The following is a 14,377-nucleotide window of genomic DNA, read 5'->3' on the forward strand; positions in this document are numbered from 1 at the left end:
CTTTCCGAGCAGAGGGAAGACCTGCGGGAGGGCAAGGCCAGGGACCGGCGCCTGGAGGCTCAGTGGGCTGAGATGGTCAGCCAGTTCCAGGCCTTGATGCAGTCCCACTGGAACGAGGCCCTCCGGCTCTTCTCCACCAGCGGCTCTTCCCTCCAGCCTTCGCCCAAAGCCCCCCACCAGGAGGCTGAAGCAGACCCCAAGTCGGAATTTCTGCCCCCCTCCGACCCGCACAAAAAGACCTCGAAGGGGGAGACTCTCTGCAGCAACACAAGCGTTCATTGCACATATCCGTCCCAGGGGCCGTAATTTAAGGACCCCTGATTACATGCAATATAGAAAATGCAAATAATTTTTCTGTGGACCACCAACATTTCCTCACAGACCACCAGTTGTTGACAGCTGTTCTATTCCAACCCTCTGGTCAGGCAGGAACAGGTAGTCTTCAAATCATGACCGCAATTGTGCCCAGCATTGACGCGGTTAAGCGAGACATTTGCTAAGTGAGTTTTGTCCCCCGATTTACCACCTGTCCTGCCCCCACATTGTTAAGTGAGTCACTGCAGCGGTTAAACAGGACGGTTGTTAAGCAAAACCTGGCTTCCCCGTTGACCTTTTGCCCATCAGAAGGTCACCAAAAGGGATCACATGCACCCCCCTCTCCCCGGGACACAGCAACCGTCATAAATGTGAGTCAGGGGCCAAGTCTCCGAATTTGGATTATGACGTGACCAGGGGGGGATGCCCGCTACAGTCATAAGTATGAAGTAACTTTCTTCAGTGCTGTTGTGACTTCGAACGAAGGGAACAGTTGTAACTCGAGGACTATCGTGGTAAAGAATAAAGTTCGAAGGCACTTTTTTTGCCCTGGCAGGAGTCCAGCAGGGCCGAGATGGAGGGCAGCACAAGAGGGAAGGTTAAGGACCCTTTCTTTGCGCCTCAGGTGCTGCCCTCAGCCGCAACCGACCCTCCACCCGCAAAGGGGAGCAAGGGTCAGCCATAGGGAAGGATAATGGGGTTGTTGGGAGGGCACAGATTTTCCCTGACGGTCCATTTGCAATTTATTCCAGGGGAATTTATTTGCGTCTGTCTGTGGTATAATTGGTACAGGGTCTCCTGCGTGAGCAGGGGGTTGGACTAGATGACCTACAGGTCCCTTCCAACTCTCTTATTCTATATTCTGAGGGGCGCCTGAGGGAAGCTTCCCTGAGGGGGAACAAGTTGCCTCCAGAAGTTGTGAATGCTCCAACACTGGAAGTTTTTAAGAAGATGTTGGATAACCATTTGTCTGGAGTGGTGTAATGTTTCCTGCCTAAGCAGGGGGTTGGACTAGAAGACCTCCAAGATCCCTTCCAACTCTGTTATTCTATTCTATTCTGTTCTATTCTATTCTGTTCTATTCTATTCTGTTTATCCTACATTCTATTCTATTCTATTCTATTCTCTGTCTATCCTACATTCTATTCTATTCTACATTCTATTCTATTCTATTCTATTCTCTGTCTATTCTACATTCTATTCTATTCTATTCTATTCTATTTTCTGTCTATCCTACATTCTATTCTATTCTACATTCTATTCTATTCTATTCTGTCTATTCTACATTCTATTCTATTCTATTCTATTCTCTGTCTATTCTACATTCTATTCTATTCTATTCTCTGTCTATCCTACATTCTATTCTATTCTACATTCTATTCTATTCTATTCTCTGTCTATCCTACATTCTATTCTATATTCTATTCTATTCTATTCTCTGTCTATTCTACATTCTATTCTATTCTATTTTCTGTCTATCCTACATTCTATTCTATCCTACATTCTATTCTATTCCTATTCTATTCTATTCTATTCTATTCTCTGTCTATCCTACATTCTATTCTATTCTATTCTGTTTAGCCTACATTCTATTCTCTGTCTATTCTACATTCTATTCTATTCTATTCTATTCTATTCTATTCTATTCTATTCTATGTCTATCCTACATTCTATTCTATTCTACATTCTATTCTATTCTATTCTATTCTCTGTCTATCCTACATTCTATTCTATTCTGTTTATCCTACATTCTATTCTCTGTCTATTCTACATTCTATTCTATTCTATTCTATTCTCTGTCTATCCTACATTCTATTCTATTCTACATTCTATTCTATTCTATTCTCTGTCTATCCTACATTCTATTCTATATTCTATTCTATTCTATTCTATTCTCTGTCTATTCTACATTCTATTCTATTCTATTTTCTGTCTATCCTACGTTCTATTCTATCCTACATTCTATTCTATTCCTATTCTATTCTATTCTATTCTATTCTCTGTCTATTCTACATTCTATTCTATTCTATTCTATTCTATTCTATTCTATTCTATGTCTATCCTACATTCTATTCTATTCTGTTTATCCTACATTCTATTCTCTGTCTATTCTACATTCTATTCTATTCTATTCTATTCTATTCTCTGTCTATTCTACATTGTATTGTATTGTATTGTATTTTGAAGAAGTATATGAATCAATATGAATCAATATTGGCTTCTGCTTATATAATTGCATACTGTCTAAAATTAATTGTTTTCTAGCCTAGCAAATTGGAACCTTAATACTGGACTGCAAATGTTATCTCACTGCTGCATCTCGCTTCTACTCTTGGCTCCAAAGCTTGGCTTGAAAACATAGAAGAAACTGTTACAGAGGCCGCATAGATAAAAGAAACTAAACTAGGGGGAGGGGAGGGGGGGTGTATGTTTAAAATTGTATTTGTATTTGTATGTTTTACTCTTTAAAAAACGTATAACTAATAAAGATTACTTAAAAAAAGAAAGAAACTAAACTAGGGAGTTTTCCTGGCTCATAAATCCTTAAAGCATTCTGCTGGAAAAACAACTTGGCAACGAGGGGGCAGACACCCCCTACACAAGGCCCCCTATAGGAATCCTCCAGAGATAAGGTAGACAGAGACAGGAGCTTGAACAAAAGGACGCTTTAGAAGATCACGTTGGTAATGAATCTTTATCTCTGATTGGATAACTTTTCTTTCTATCTGCCTAAAATGTATATAATACTCTGATCCCCTCTTGCAGGGTGCGGCTATTCCTTACATGCATTTGTTTGTATGTTTTGGATATAGTTTGGTCACCCAGCTTTTGCTATGGCCATAAATACGTAAAAGCTGATACTTTTTGAAAGCCTTGTCTCGAGTCTCCGCTCTCTTTGTTCAGTGGCTCAGGGAAAACTGCTGGAATCTTACTATTCTATTCTATTCTATTCTATTCTATTCTATTCTATTCTATTACATCCCATCTCATCCTATCCTATTTCAGGAGGCGGCTGGCCTCGCCTTGCGCACCTGAGGGAAAGACAGGGCCGGTGGTGCCCCCTTTGGGGAAGAGGATTCTGCAAGAGGCCTGCCCCCCCCCTCATCACCCAAACGCCTGATTAGGTGGCTCAGTGGCTAAGACACTGTCGATCAGAAAGTTCGGCCGTTCAAATCCCTAGTACAGGTCTCCTGCGTGAGCAGGGGGTTAGACTCTGTTACTGTTACCTGCAGCAAGGACCCACCAGGCTCTCCGCTCGCTTCTCTCTGTCCTCCAGGCGCTGTCCTCCGGTCGCTCGGTCTCCCCAGGGTTCAGACAAGCGCGGCGGGATTGGCCGGGGCAGGGGGGGAGGGAGCGGGAAAGTGTCTCCCGCATGCCCCCCTCCCATGCGTGGCACAGACCCCCAAATCAGCTGTCCAATGGGAGGCGCACGTGCCCATGCGCAGTGGAGCTCAGCTGGGGCAACACTGGCGTGCCCGCCGAGAGAGCTCCACGTGCCACCTGTGGCACACCTGCCATAGATTCGCCATCACGGGCTTAGCCATTGAGATGTCATTCATCCAAAGTAGCCCACAGCCCTGTTAACCACGGCTTGGTGAATAAACCACAATTGGATGAGAGAGGTGGACTTCAACTCCCAGAATCCCCTCTTGCTACAAAGCTGAGAGATATTATACGGAAAACTTTGCTCTTCTGCTCCCAGCATTTTAATCTTGTTTTTTTCTGGAGGGCAGAAAGGAAAAACCGTGACAGTTTTCCTGGTTGCATATCCTTCCAAGCCTCCAAAAATGCTATCGGGTTTCCTCCTTCCCACCCACCCTCATCTCCAGACAAACATTAGGCTTGGACATGGGACTGGAGGACTCCATCCTGTGATTAAAAGACAAGCAGGTCATGGCCTCCTTTTTCTGACCGAGGCTTCACAAGGGCCTAAAGCCAATTCCTTCTCCCGGCAAAAAACCCTTTTATTCAGTGAATTCTGCTCCTTCACATCCAGCAAAGTCTTTCGAGGGAGGATTTACAGTCACAGACTTCATCTGGCTTGGAGAGCTGCCAGGCCGATAGCTGCAGAACTAGGCAAGGAGTCTCGGAGAGTCACGTACCAATGAAGCGAACTAATTGTCTCCTGCAAACTCCACTCCCCTTGCGCTCCTCTTTTATTTCCTCTGGGAGGGGCCATTCATCGTCCACTTGTGGCTTTACTCCCAAGCTGATCCTTTTTCTTTAGTTGTTCCCTTCGGCTGGCAACTCTGCGCATGCGCACACTGGAAACAGGCTCCAGCTGTTCTTCTGCCTCACTGATCTCTGACTCTGAACCAGAGGTGGGTTCCTACCAGTTCGCACCAGTTCGGTAGAACCGGTTCATCAAATCTACCGAACCGGTTAGAAGAGGTTCCACCAGTGGAACCGGAAAGCAGGCCACCCCTACAGAAGAGGTTTCAAATTTTTTTGAAACCCACCACTGACACACACACACACACACACAGACAGACAGACTCACACAGAGAAAGAGAAAGAAAAAGAAAGGAAGAAAGAAAAAAAGAAAGAAAGAAAAAAAGAAAGAGAAAGTGAGAGATGAAAAAGGAAAAAGGGACAGAGACAAAAGGAAGGAGAGAGAGAGAAAAAGAAAACATGGCCAGCAAGCCACTCCCACCAGGTCACATGGCCAGCAAGCCACTCCCACAAAGGCCACACCCACAGAGTAGGTTGGAAAAAAATTTGAAACCCACCACTGCTCTGAACACAGCTGATAACTGGCATACGGCTCTGGCCCCCTCTCTGCCTCCGACGCAGAGCCCTCATCAGAGCCTTCCCCAGATGTTCCTCCCCAACCTCCTCACTGTCTGAGTCTGCCACTAGCTCCTCTGGAAGCAGATTTGGGCCACATCATCTCCCAAATCAGAAACTTTCCTTCCAGCGGGACAGGAAACGGAAAAACTACGTGGAGGATTCTCGTTTTATTTTCCAGCCTGTATATCTTAAAAAGCATTTTACAAATAGATTTCTTCTTACAATAGCGATAAATAGATATATGTATATTTATATATATATATGTATATTTTATACACAGGTCACTGGAAACACGAGTACAGTCTTGGAGTTTAAATTAAACGCAATGCTTAAACTTTGTTAAGTTCATGGATTTTGTGCATCTTTTTAAAAAATAAAATAAAATAAAGCAAAACAACCCCCCCAAAAAAGGGAAGGAAGAAAGAAAGGATGGATTTACGCAACAGACATAAGAACATAGAGGCCCAGGCATCGTGGAATTAATCTTTTCACATCATCCAAAGGATGTTTAAAATTAAACGTGGATGGCTAGGAATTTGGGGGGGGGGGGCTTTCCCTGATCCAGACACCCGTGGAGCCAGTAGGGTGCATTGCCCACCTTTTAAACCCTGCACAGCATGGGGGTAACTCAACTACAGCACAGAGGGGAGGTCCCTGAAGCTTAAGAGCCCAGCCAGTGTCAAATGGGGTCTCCTGGCTCCTTTGGCCAGCCCATGGGGTGAAGGGGGGAGGGCTGGTGGCCCAGCTGCCTTGGACCAGCCTGAAAGTCACCAGAATCAGCCGAGCCCTTCCTCCACACCCTAGCTGACCTGTGGCGAGATTGTCAACGTTTCTTTGGGATGAACATGGAGGGAGGGAGAGATTGGGCACGTCTGGGCAGGATACGCTCTGTCTCCCCTCCCAACTGCCAAAATTCCCTAGGATAAGAGGGAGCACGGCTGTCATGGGGAGGGAGGGGGGCAACGTGACGAGAAATGAGGGCAGTGTGCCAACCGGGGCAGGGGAGAGAGACGCAGAAGGAGCATCGGTGGCAAGGCCAGCTGGAGAAATGGAGACGGGGAGTGGGGGAGCTGATCCAGGCGTAATCCAGATGGTGTTCCATAAACATCTCCATCCCTGGAATCTCCTCCGCGTGCTGAAACACCGTCCAGAGATCCGGAGATCCAGAAAACGTCTACTTGCAGCTCCTTCCCCGGCAAATGGCGTGACTGCCGGCCTCTGCGATAGGAAAGCCAAGAAGAGCCCGAAGGCTCTCTGCCCCCGCCACCGTAGCCAGTCCAGACGGCCTCCGCGGATGGACGGGGACGGTGGGAAACACACAGGCCCTTCTCCGTAGTGCTCCGCGATTGTCCACCATTTTGACTCCACAGGGTTTGGGTTAGGGAGGGAATTGGGGAAGGGGGCATCTCGGAGCCCAGCTCATGGAAGAGGGGAGGGAAGAAATTGAGGCCAGAGGCAATGCCCGGCTTGTCTTGCACCGCGAGGGAAGGAATTCGCCACACAGACGTGGCCTGGAGGGTCGGAGAAGCAGCGGCTTAAAAGGGAGGATCAGGAGAAGCAGGATTTGCTGGTTGGAGAGATCGTCTTTGTTCCGAGACGAAGATGGGACTTCTCCACCGTTGCCTCAGCTTGTGCTTCTTTGCTGTGAGCTGTCGGGGAAGGGCAAAGGAGGGGTCACTCCTCCCCCTCCAGACCCAGGATGGAGGGGGAGGGGCTAAAAGGTAGAGGGTACAAGGGAGCAGAAGGGAATCAGCAGAGATAGGGAGTACCGTGTATGTGTGTGTGTGTGTGTGAGCGAGAGAGAGAGGGGGGGAAGAGAGAGAGGGAGGGAGAGAAAGAGAGGGAAAGAGAGAGAGAGGGAGGGAGAGGGAGAGAGAGAGAGAAAGAGAGGGCAGGACCAGTGGTGAAATTCAAAAAAAATTATTACTGGTTCTGTGGGCATGGCTTGGTGGCCATGGCAGGGGAAGAAAACTGCAAAATCTCTATTCCCTTCCCACTCCTGGAGAAAAGATATTGCAAAATCTCCATTCCCTTCCCATTCCTGGGGAAGGATGCTGCAAAATCTCCATTCCCTTCCCACTCCAGGGGAAGGATGCTACAAAATCTCCATTCCCTCCCCACTCTTGGGGAAAGGATACTGCAAAATCTCCATTCCCTCCCCACTCCAGGGCAAGAATACTGTAAAATCTCAATTCCCCCCCCCCCACTCTGGGACCAGCCAGAGTTGGTATTTGCTAGTTCTCCCAACTACTCAAAATGTCTGCTACCGGTTCTCCAGAACTGGTCAGAACCTGCTGAATTTCACCCCTAACAGGGGTTGGCCAGAGGCTCGGAGATGGGGGCGGGGCAGGGAAAATACTGGGGGATCCCCAGGTCTGACCTGGTCAAGAGGCACATCCATGAGACAGGAGGGAGGTTAACAGCTCTGGGGGGTGGAAGACAAAAAGAGGATTAAAACTGGTTCCCATCGAGATGCTGCATGTACCAATTCCCTACCCGACAGACCCCCTCCCAATAAAAGGCCCTCCCTCCTCCCTCCTCTATCCCTCGTGGACCCCTCACCAGGTGTGGGGGTTGCTGGTCTGAGTGTTCGAGCTGGATCTGGATCTCTGGGCAAGGGGGGTCCATGGGCTTCCTGGGGTCCGGCTGTGGGGAGCGCGAGGGGCCTGGGGGGGGGGGGAAACAAGACAACCTTGGATTAAAACCATTCCTCCCTCCCTTGGGAGCAAAAGGGCCCCACCAGGGGGGTGAGGATCCATCCCATTTGTGTATGGGGAGGGGGAGAAGGCCAGCTCCTCCAGAGCAGCCTTGTGGGGCTCAGGGAGGGGCAGGGAGGTACCTGGAGAGCTGCCCCCACTGGGGGTGCTGGTGCTGTCGTCCAGCCACGTGCTGTACATGAAGGAATCACGCTTGTGGGAATGCGTCGAGGGGAATGGGCTCTCCTGGGGCAGAGAAGGCAGAGGGGGAGAGTGGATTAGGGGGACACCCAGGCCAAACTGAACGAGAATCCAATGTTCCTCCGCCAAGTTCCTAGTCCACACCGTTTAGGGCAGGGCCAGCCTCGGATCGGGGAATTCTTTAAGGGGGTTGTTGAAACTGAGAACCAAAGTCAAGCCAAGGGAGGTCGAAAAGAGGGGTGGAATCCTTGAACCATTTCCGTTTAATGGCCGCAGAGATGGCCTCCCTGCCCACTGCTTAAGATACTCCGGGAGGCTTTCATTCAGCTAAACAACCAGCCACGATTTCCTGGGGCAAACTGTGGCTTGTTACTGCTTTTAATTTGTCTACTTTCAAAGAGGATAGAAGCCAAGAAGAGAATCTCTAAAGCCACTTTTCAGCCTCCTTCTGAATTCCCTCCTGGCTTCTGTGCCCCTCTCCCTTAAGCCCCCTCCCCCCCGTGCCACCTCACCCCGCTTGTGTCATCCCGGCAGCCTTCGGTATCCTCCACCATGCTGCCAAAGCTGCTGGCACTGGAGGAGGAACGGGACGATTCGTGCCCGGCTTCTGGCTTTGGCACCACCGGATCCGCTCTGCGAGGGGGTGAGAGAAACAGGGGTTTAAGGGGTTGCTGGGAGTCGAAACTAAGGCCGGACTCAGCCAGGAGATGCCCAGGTGCCTTTTCCCAATGCCCACCTGTTCTTGGTGGTGGGCATCTCTGGCGAGCTTTGATTGGAGGAGGCCTCGGACCTGGGCTCCTGGCCAGGGTGGCTGCCATCTGGGGTTTTCGCACTGCCCGTCGGGCTCTCCCTGTGGGACACATAGCCAGGGTTTCCTGATCAATGCTGGGGCAGAGGAAGGCTGGTGTGGGAGCAGGTCCTTCCCCAGCCTCAGAAAGTATTGTGGCCCGCCAGTGGAGCTGGTGTCAGACTCAGACGGTGTGGAGGTTGGGGAGGAAGATGGGCCAGTCCTGGAGTCTGGGGAAGGCTCTGATGAGGGCTCTGTGTCATAGCCAGAGAGGGGGACAGAGCCGTCTGACAGTTATCAGCTGCCTTCAGAGTCAGACATCAGTGAGGCAGAAGAACAGTTGGAGCCTGTTCCCAGTGTGTGAATGCACAGAGTTGCCAGACGAAGAGAACAGCTAAAGAACAGGGGTCGACTCGGGAGTAAGGCCACAGGTGGACGAGGAATGGCCCCTCCCATAGGGAATAAAGAGGAGCGAAAGGGGAGTGGAGTTTGCAGGAGACAATGAGTTCAATCCATTAGGGTGAAGATCTGTTCCTGACTTCTTGCCAAGTAATTGCTGCTACAGCGTGGAGTGTGGAAGATATCGGGCCTGGCAGCTCTCCAAGCCTGATCAAGGTCTGCAGTTGTGAAATCTCTTGAAAGACTGTTGGCCGGGACTTTGCTGGAGAGGAATTCCCTTTAACCTAAATAAAAGGGGTTTTATCGGGATGAGGAGTCGGCTTCGTGTTTTGGGGAAGCCTCGGTCAGAACAGAAAGGAACAACGTTTGTTGGGCCACGCTTGGCATGAAGGCAATAGATTTGGGTGGGCCTCGGTGACTTTGAGAAATCCCTCCGTTGTGGTTTAGCGCGCTTAGCGTGACGTACAATTGTGGCTTCCCAGGATGGCTCAAGAAATCCAGGGTGGGTGGAATGAGGGGGGGGCAACCCGCATGCATCCTCCCCACCTTTTCTCCTGCACTTCTTGGATGTTCTCGATGCCGATGGCGCTGCTTCGGCGGGAACCAAACGGCCCCGATTTCTTCCGCGTTGGACTTTTTCCAGGCACAATCAGGGACTGCAAGAGACGGGGAGAAGTGAGGTGGCATGAAGCAGAAAGACTGGAGAAGAGGGGGAAGCACTCCAGACGATTGGGGAGGGGGGGGGTCTCTGCCTTGGGAAACCCGGCTCCAGAGCTGACCAGCAGGCAAGCAAGCCGAGGGCGGGGGGGGGGGTTGTGAGAAAGGCCACCCCCACCTCAATAACAAGAAGCTCAACCGTGTTTATTCCAAATATTCCAAATAACTTAAACATCCCCCTTGGGAACTGCACCGGCCTGGGGTCCCTGAATAGCTATGGGGGTTCAGGGCCAGACCCCCCAGGGGCAATCCATCCAAATCTTTTTTAGGCCAACCTAAAAGTGCTTACGATGCCCCAGGACAGAATCTGCAAAACAGACAGCAGGACTGGGGTATACCATACCTCCCCTCACCCCGAAATAATAATCCCTCTGCATCGTGCCAAGGTTTTAATGCTTTTTCTGGAGAGGATGCCCCGGGGCGTGGGCCAGAGGTAGAAGGAGAAACAGAGTGGGGAGTGGGGGAAACAGTGGTGAAATTCAGCAGGTTTTGACCGGTTCTGGAAAACCAATAGCGGAAATTTTAGTGGTTCGGAGAACTGTCAAGTACCACCTCTGGCTGGCCCCAGAGTGGGGAGGGAATGGAGATTTTGCAGTATCCTTTCCCCAGGAGAGGGGAGGGAATGGGGATTTTATCCTTCCCCCTGGAGTGGGGAGGGAATAGAGATTTTGCAGTATCCTTTCCCCAGGAGTGGGGAGGGAATGGGGATTTTATCCTTCCCCCAGGAATGGGGAGGGAATGGGGATTTTGCAGTATCCTTCCCCTGGAGTGGGGAGGGAATTGAGATTTTGCAGCATCCTTCCCCTGGAGTGGAGAGGGAATGGAGATTTTGCAGCATCCTTCCTCTGGAGTGGGGAGGGAATGGAGATTTTGCAGTATCCTTTCCCAGGAGTGTGGAGGGAATGGGGATTTTATCCTTCCCCCAGGAAAGGGGAGGGAATGGGGATGTTGCAGTATCCTTCCCCTGCCACAGCTACCAAGCCATGCCCACAGAACTGGTAAAATTGAATTTCACCACTGAGGGGGGAGGTTTAGAAAAATGGAGGCATGAGCCAGGGGAACACCACCACCCCCAAAATGGGGATGAGTCTCTCTTCCTCCCAAGCCTCCATCTTTCTTTTTCTACAAACATTAAAAAAAAAACACCCTGCAGAATGACAAGAAAACTCCGGGGTTCCCAAAAGGGGTTGGGAAGACAAATCGAGCCATGGAGAGGGCAGGAGAAAAAGGACACTATTCGGGGGTGGGGGTGGAGGAGAGAGCTTGACCCTCCCCACCCAGCAGGCTCCTCCTTGAACCCTGAAACTTGCACGTTATGTTCTGTGGCTCCCAGTATTTTAAAGGTAAAGCTTCCCCTCGCACATTTGTGCTAGCTGTTCCCGACTCTAGGGGGCGGTGCTCATCTCTGTTTCAAAGCTGAAGAGCCAGCGCTGTCCGAAGATGTCTCCGTGGTCATTTGGCCGGCATGACTCAACTCCCGAAGGCGCATGGAACGCTGTTCCCTTCCCACCAAAGGTGGTTCCTATTTTTCTACTTGCATTTTTTAACGTGCTTTCGAACTGCTAGGCTGGCAGAAGCTGGGACAAGTCACAGGAGCTCCCTCCGTTATGCAGCACGGGGGATTCAAACCGCCGAACTGCCGACCTCTCCGATCGACAAGCTCAGCGTCTTAGCCGCTGAGCCACCCAGGCTGCCCATTGCAGAGGGACAAACGGGAGACCTTGAAACCATCTGAAAAGATGGGGGACCTAGCTTGGCTGGCTGGGCGGGGAGGGGAGGAACTTCAAGCGTTCAAAAATAATCAACCCCCCCTCTAACACACCCACAACCCCCTCGGTTCCTGCATCCATCTGAGGTATGACATAAAAGGGGTCAGTAGCAGAGGCCGTGTCCTTTGAAATGAGCCTCTAACTGTCTCCTACTGATGTTTCCTTGGGATGCTAGCTTAATGGGAGGTGCTGGGGAGGGAGGGAGGCTTCCCACCACAGGGAGGAGGGTCCAAGACCCCTGGAGGACTGTGGGGGATGGGATGAAAGAAGGGCTAAAAGGACAAACAAGCCCGGAGGGTCCATTACTTCCTTTCAAATGCAAAGGGTTGTAATCATCTCGCAAAGCAAGCTGGCAGAAGGAAAGGCCTTACAAGCAATTTCCCAGGCTTAGGAAAGTTGCCCCCCACCCCCCCAGTGGGAGACAAGAGGGCTGTGGGGCATGCAATAGGGCAGCAAAGGGGATGGGAAGGAAAGAGAAAGAAAAAGGAGAAAGAAAGAAAGAAAGAAAGAAAGAAAGAAAGAAAGAAAGAAAAGAGAGCAAGAAGAAAGAGAAAGAAGAGAGAGAGAAGAAAGGGAGAGAGGGGGAGAGAGAAAGAAAGAAGAAATAGCAGAGAGAGAGAGAGGAGAGAGAGAGAGAGAGATAGAGAGGGAGATAGAGAGAGAGAGTAAGAAGAGAGAGAAGAGAGAGAGAAGAAAGAGGGAGGGAGAGAGAGAAAGAAGAGAGACAGAGAGAGGAAGAAAGAGAGGGAAGGGAGAGGAAAGAGAAGAAAGAAGAGAGACAGAGAGAAAAGAGAAAGAAAGAGAGAAAGGAATAAGAGAGAGATAGAGAGAGGAGAGAGACAGAGAGGGAGATAGAGAGAGGAAAAAAAGAGAGAATAGAGAGGAAGAAAGAGAGGGGGAGAGGGAGAGAGAGATAAGAAAGAATATAGACGAGATAGAAAGAAGACAGAAAGAGACAGGAATAAAGATATAGACAGAGAGACAACAAGAGAGAAATGAAGAAGCAGAGACAGAGAAAAAGAAGAGAAGAAATAAGAGAACAAAGATAGAAAGATAAAAATGAGCAGCGAGAGAGAAGAGATAGAGAAACAAACCAGAAAGCGACAGAGATAGAGATAGAAAAACATGAGAGACACAGAGAATATAGAAGATAGACAGAGAGAAAGAGACATACACATACAGACAGTACAGGCATCAGGCAGAGGAGTAGAGAGAGAGACAAATAGAGTGAGAGAGAGAGGAAAAATCCAGCCACCTCTTCATGGTTCCTATGCTATCGCGCTGCCTCGACGTCCGTACCTACTTGACGTTTTTCCGGGCACAAGCAATGACTGGCAAGCGGGCAGAGCATGAAAGAGGGGGCGGGTGAGAGGCACGAGGGGGGAGAAGGGTGAGGAGAGAGAGAGATAGAGAGAGAGAAAGAAAAAGAAGTCATGCGAACAAAATGACGCCCAGTTATTATCCACCAAGGGCCCACCTCCCCTGAAAGGGCCAAGGCAGCCAGCTGGCATGGAGGGGGCATGAGAAGGCAGAGGAAGCTGCTGGGGCTGTGCCTGGGATGTGATGTGGGGTCGGAGGGAGGGGGAAGCTGGGAGATGGTTGCCTGGGGTTGGGCAGCGGAAGCGATGCCCAAGAATGAGGGCCTGAAATTCCTGGGACTCTGCCACGCTCGCTGCGCCATCTTGTTATAGCGACCCAGACGTTCCCTGGCATCCACCGGATGCCCTCCACCCCAGCAATCCTCCGGCCTGGGGGAGAAGGAGGAGGCAGGGAAGGCTGGGAGACGGCGCCTTTCATAAACCGGTCCCTGCCAGTGACTGAGGGAGAGAATCTGGGGATGCCCAATACCCGTCAGCCATCAGAAAGGGCATGTGGGGACCTGCCTCCAGCAGGGCAAGGAGGGCTTCAGCCCATAAGACCAACCCCCCTCCTTCCCAAGCAAGGGTCCTGCCCGCCCCTCTAGGCAGCCAACTCTCTGCCCTTCGGCCAAGGCTCCTATGCTGGGCCAAGGCTGCCACCCAGTGGCCACTGTGGGGGCACTGCATGCCAAACAGGGAAGCACAGGGGGAGATGTGGACCTGCTGCTGAAACCTCCATCCTCCCCGGACCACCCTGCCAATATCCAACGCCATCCCCATTGGGGTGGCAGCCCAAGCAAAGACTACCCCAGGAGGCACTGAAGATTCGGGGGGCTGTGAAGGGGAGTGGGGGAAAGCGGGCACTGAAGGCAGGATGGGTGGGGGGCACTCACTAGGGCCCGGGCTTTGGCGATGTCAGGGCTGGGGTGCCCAAAGCTCCCGTGTGGCTGGGTGGGTGACGGGCTCTGTTCTTGCTGCTGAGACCCATGGCGTCCATCGACTGGCTGCGGCTGCGAATCACTCGCTGGAAGAAGGCCGGCCCACCCTGAGTCACCCTTCGCCCCTCCCCAGGCTCTCTCACCACCCTTTGCCCCTCCCAGTAGGGACAGGTGGAGGACCAGTCTGGCTCCCACTGCCTGCGAAGAGGGCAAAGGGAGGTAGGCCAGGGAAGGAGCGAAGGGCTGAGGAGGGGCTGCCGAAGGGTGGGTGGGGGAGATCAAGGCACGAACCCACAGGGTGACCCAGAGCATCTCCGGCCGCACTGCCCTCCCTCACCTTGAACGATTCAAAGAAGCTGCTGCTGCCTCCCCCGCCATTCTCCATCTTGTCCTCCTCAGCCCCCAG

At 50.9% G+C, this 14,377-nt stretch overlaps 1 protein-coding gene across 5 annotated transcripts in view; it reads right to left on the reverse strand.

The window, feature by feature from the left end:
• Window positions 1-5,258: 5,258 nt before the first annotated feature.
• RAP1GAP (RAP1 GTPase activating protein) overlaps window positions 5,259-14,377 on the reverse strand; it is a 43,176-nt gene continuing 34,057 nt past the window's right edge. For 4 of the 5 annotated variants that reach the window (XM_032231714.1, XM_032231712.1, XM_032231713.1 and 1 more), the window contains 7 exons: window positions 9,736-9,845; window positions 8,740-8,853; window positions 8,516-8,636; window positions 7,946-8,048; window positions 7,669-7,772; window positions 7,487-7,531; window positions 5,259-6,755 (listed from right to left, as the gene is read on the reverse strand). In XM_032231714.1, coding sequence (XP_032087605.1) covers window positions 7,523-7,531; window positions 7,669-7,772; window positions 7,946-8,048; window positions 8,516-8,636; window positions 8,740-8,853; window positions 9,736-9,845 — 561 coding nt within the window. In that variant the 3' untranslated portion in view covers window positions 5,259-6,755; window positions 7,487-7,522. Of the gene's footprint in view, window positions 6,756-7,486; window positions 7,532-7,668; window positions 7,773-7,945; window positions 8,049-8,515; window positions 8,637-8,739; window positions 8,854-9,735; window positions 9,846-14,308; window positions 14,357-14,377 lie in introns of all 5 variants that reach the window. The other variant, XM_032231710.1, reaches the window with a different exon arrangement.

The sequence above is a fragment of the Thamnophis elegans genome, chromosome 15, assembly GCF_009769535.1.
Source record: "Thamnophis elegans isolate rThaEle1 chromosome 15, rThaEle1.pri, whole genome shotgun sequence".
Lineage (NCBI taxonomy): Eukaryota > Metazoa > Chordata > Lepidosauria > Squamata > Colubridae > Thamnophis > Thamnophis elegans.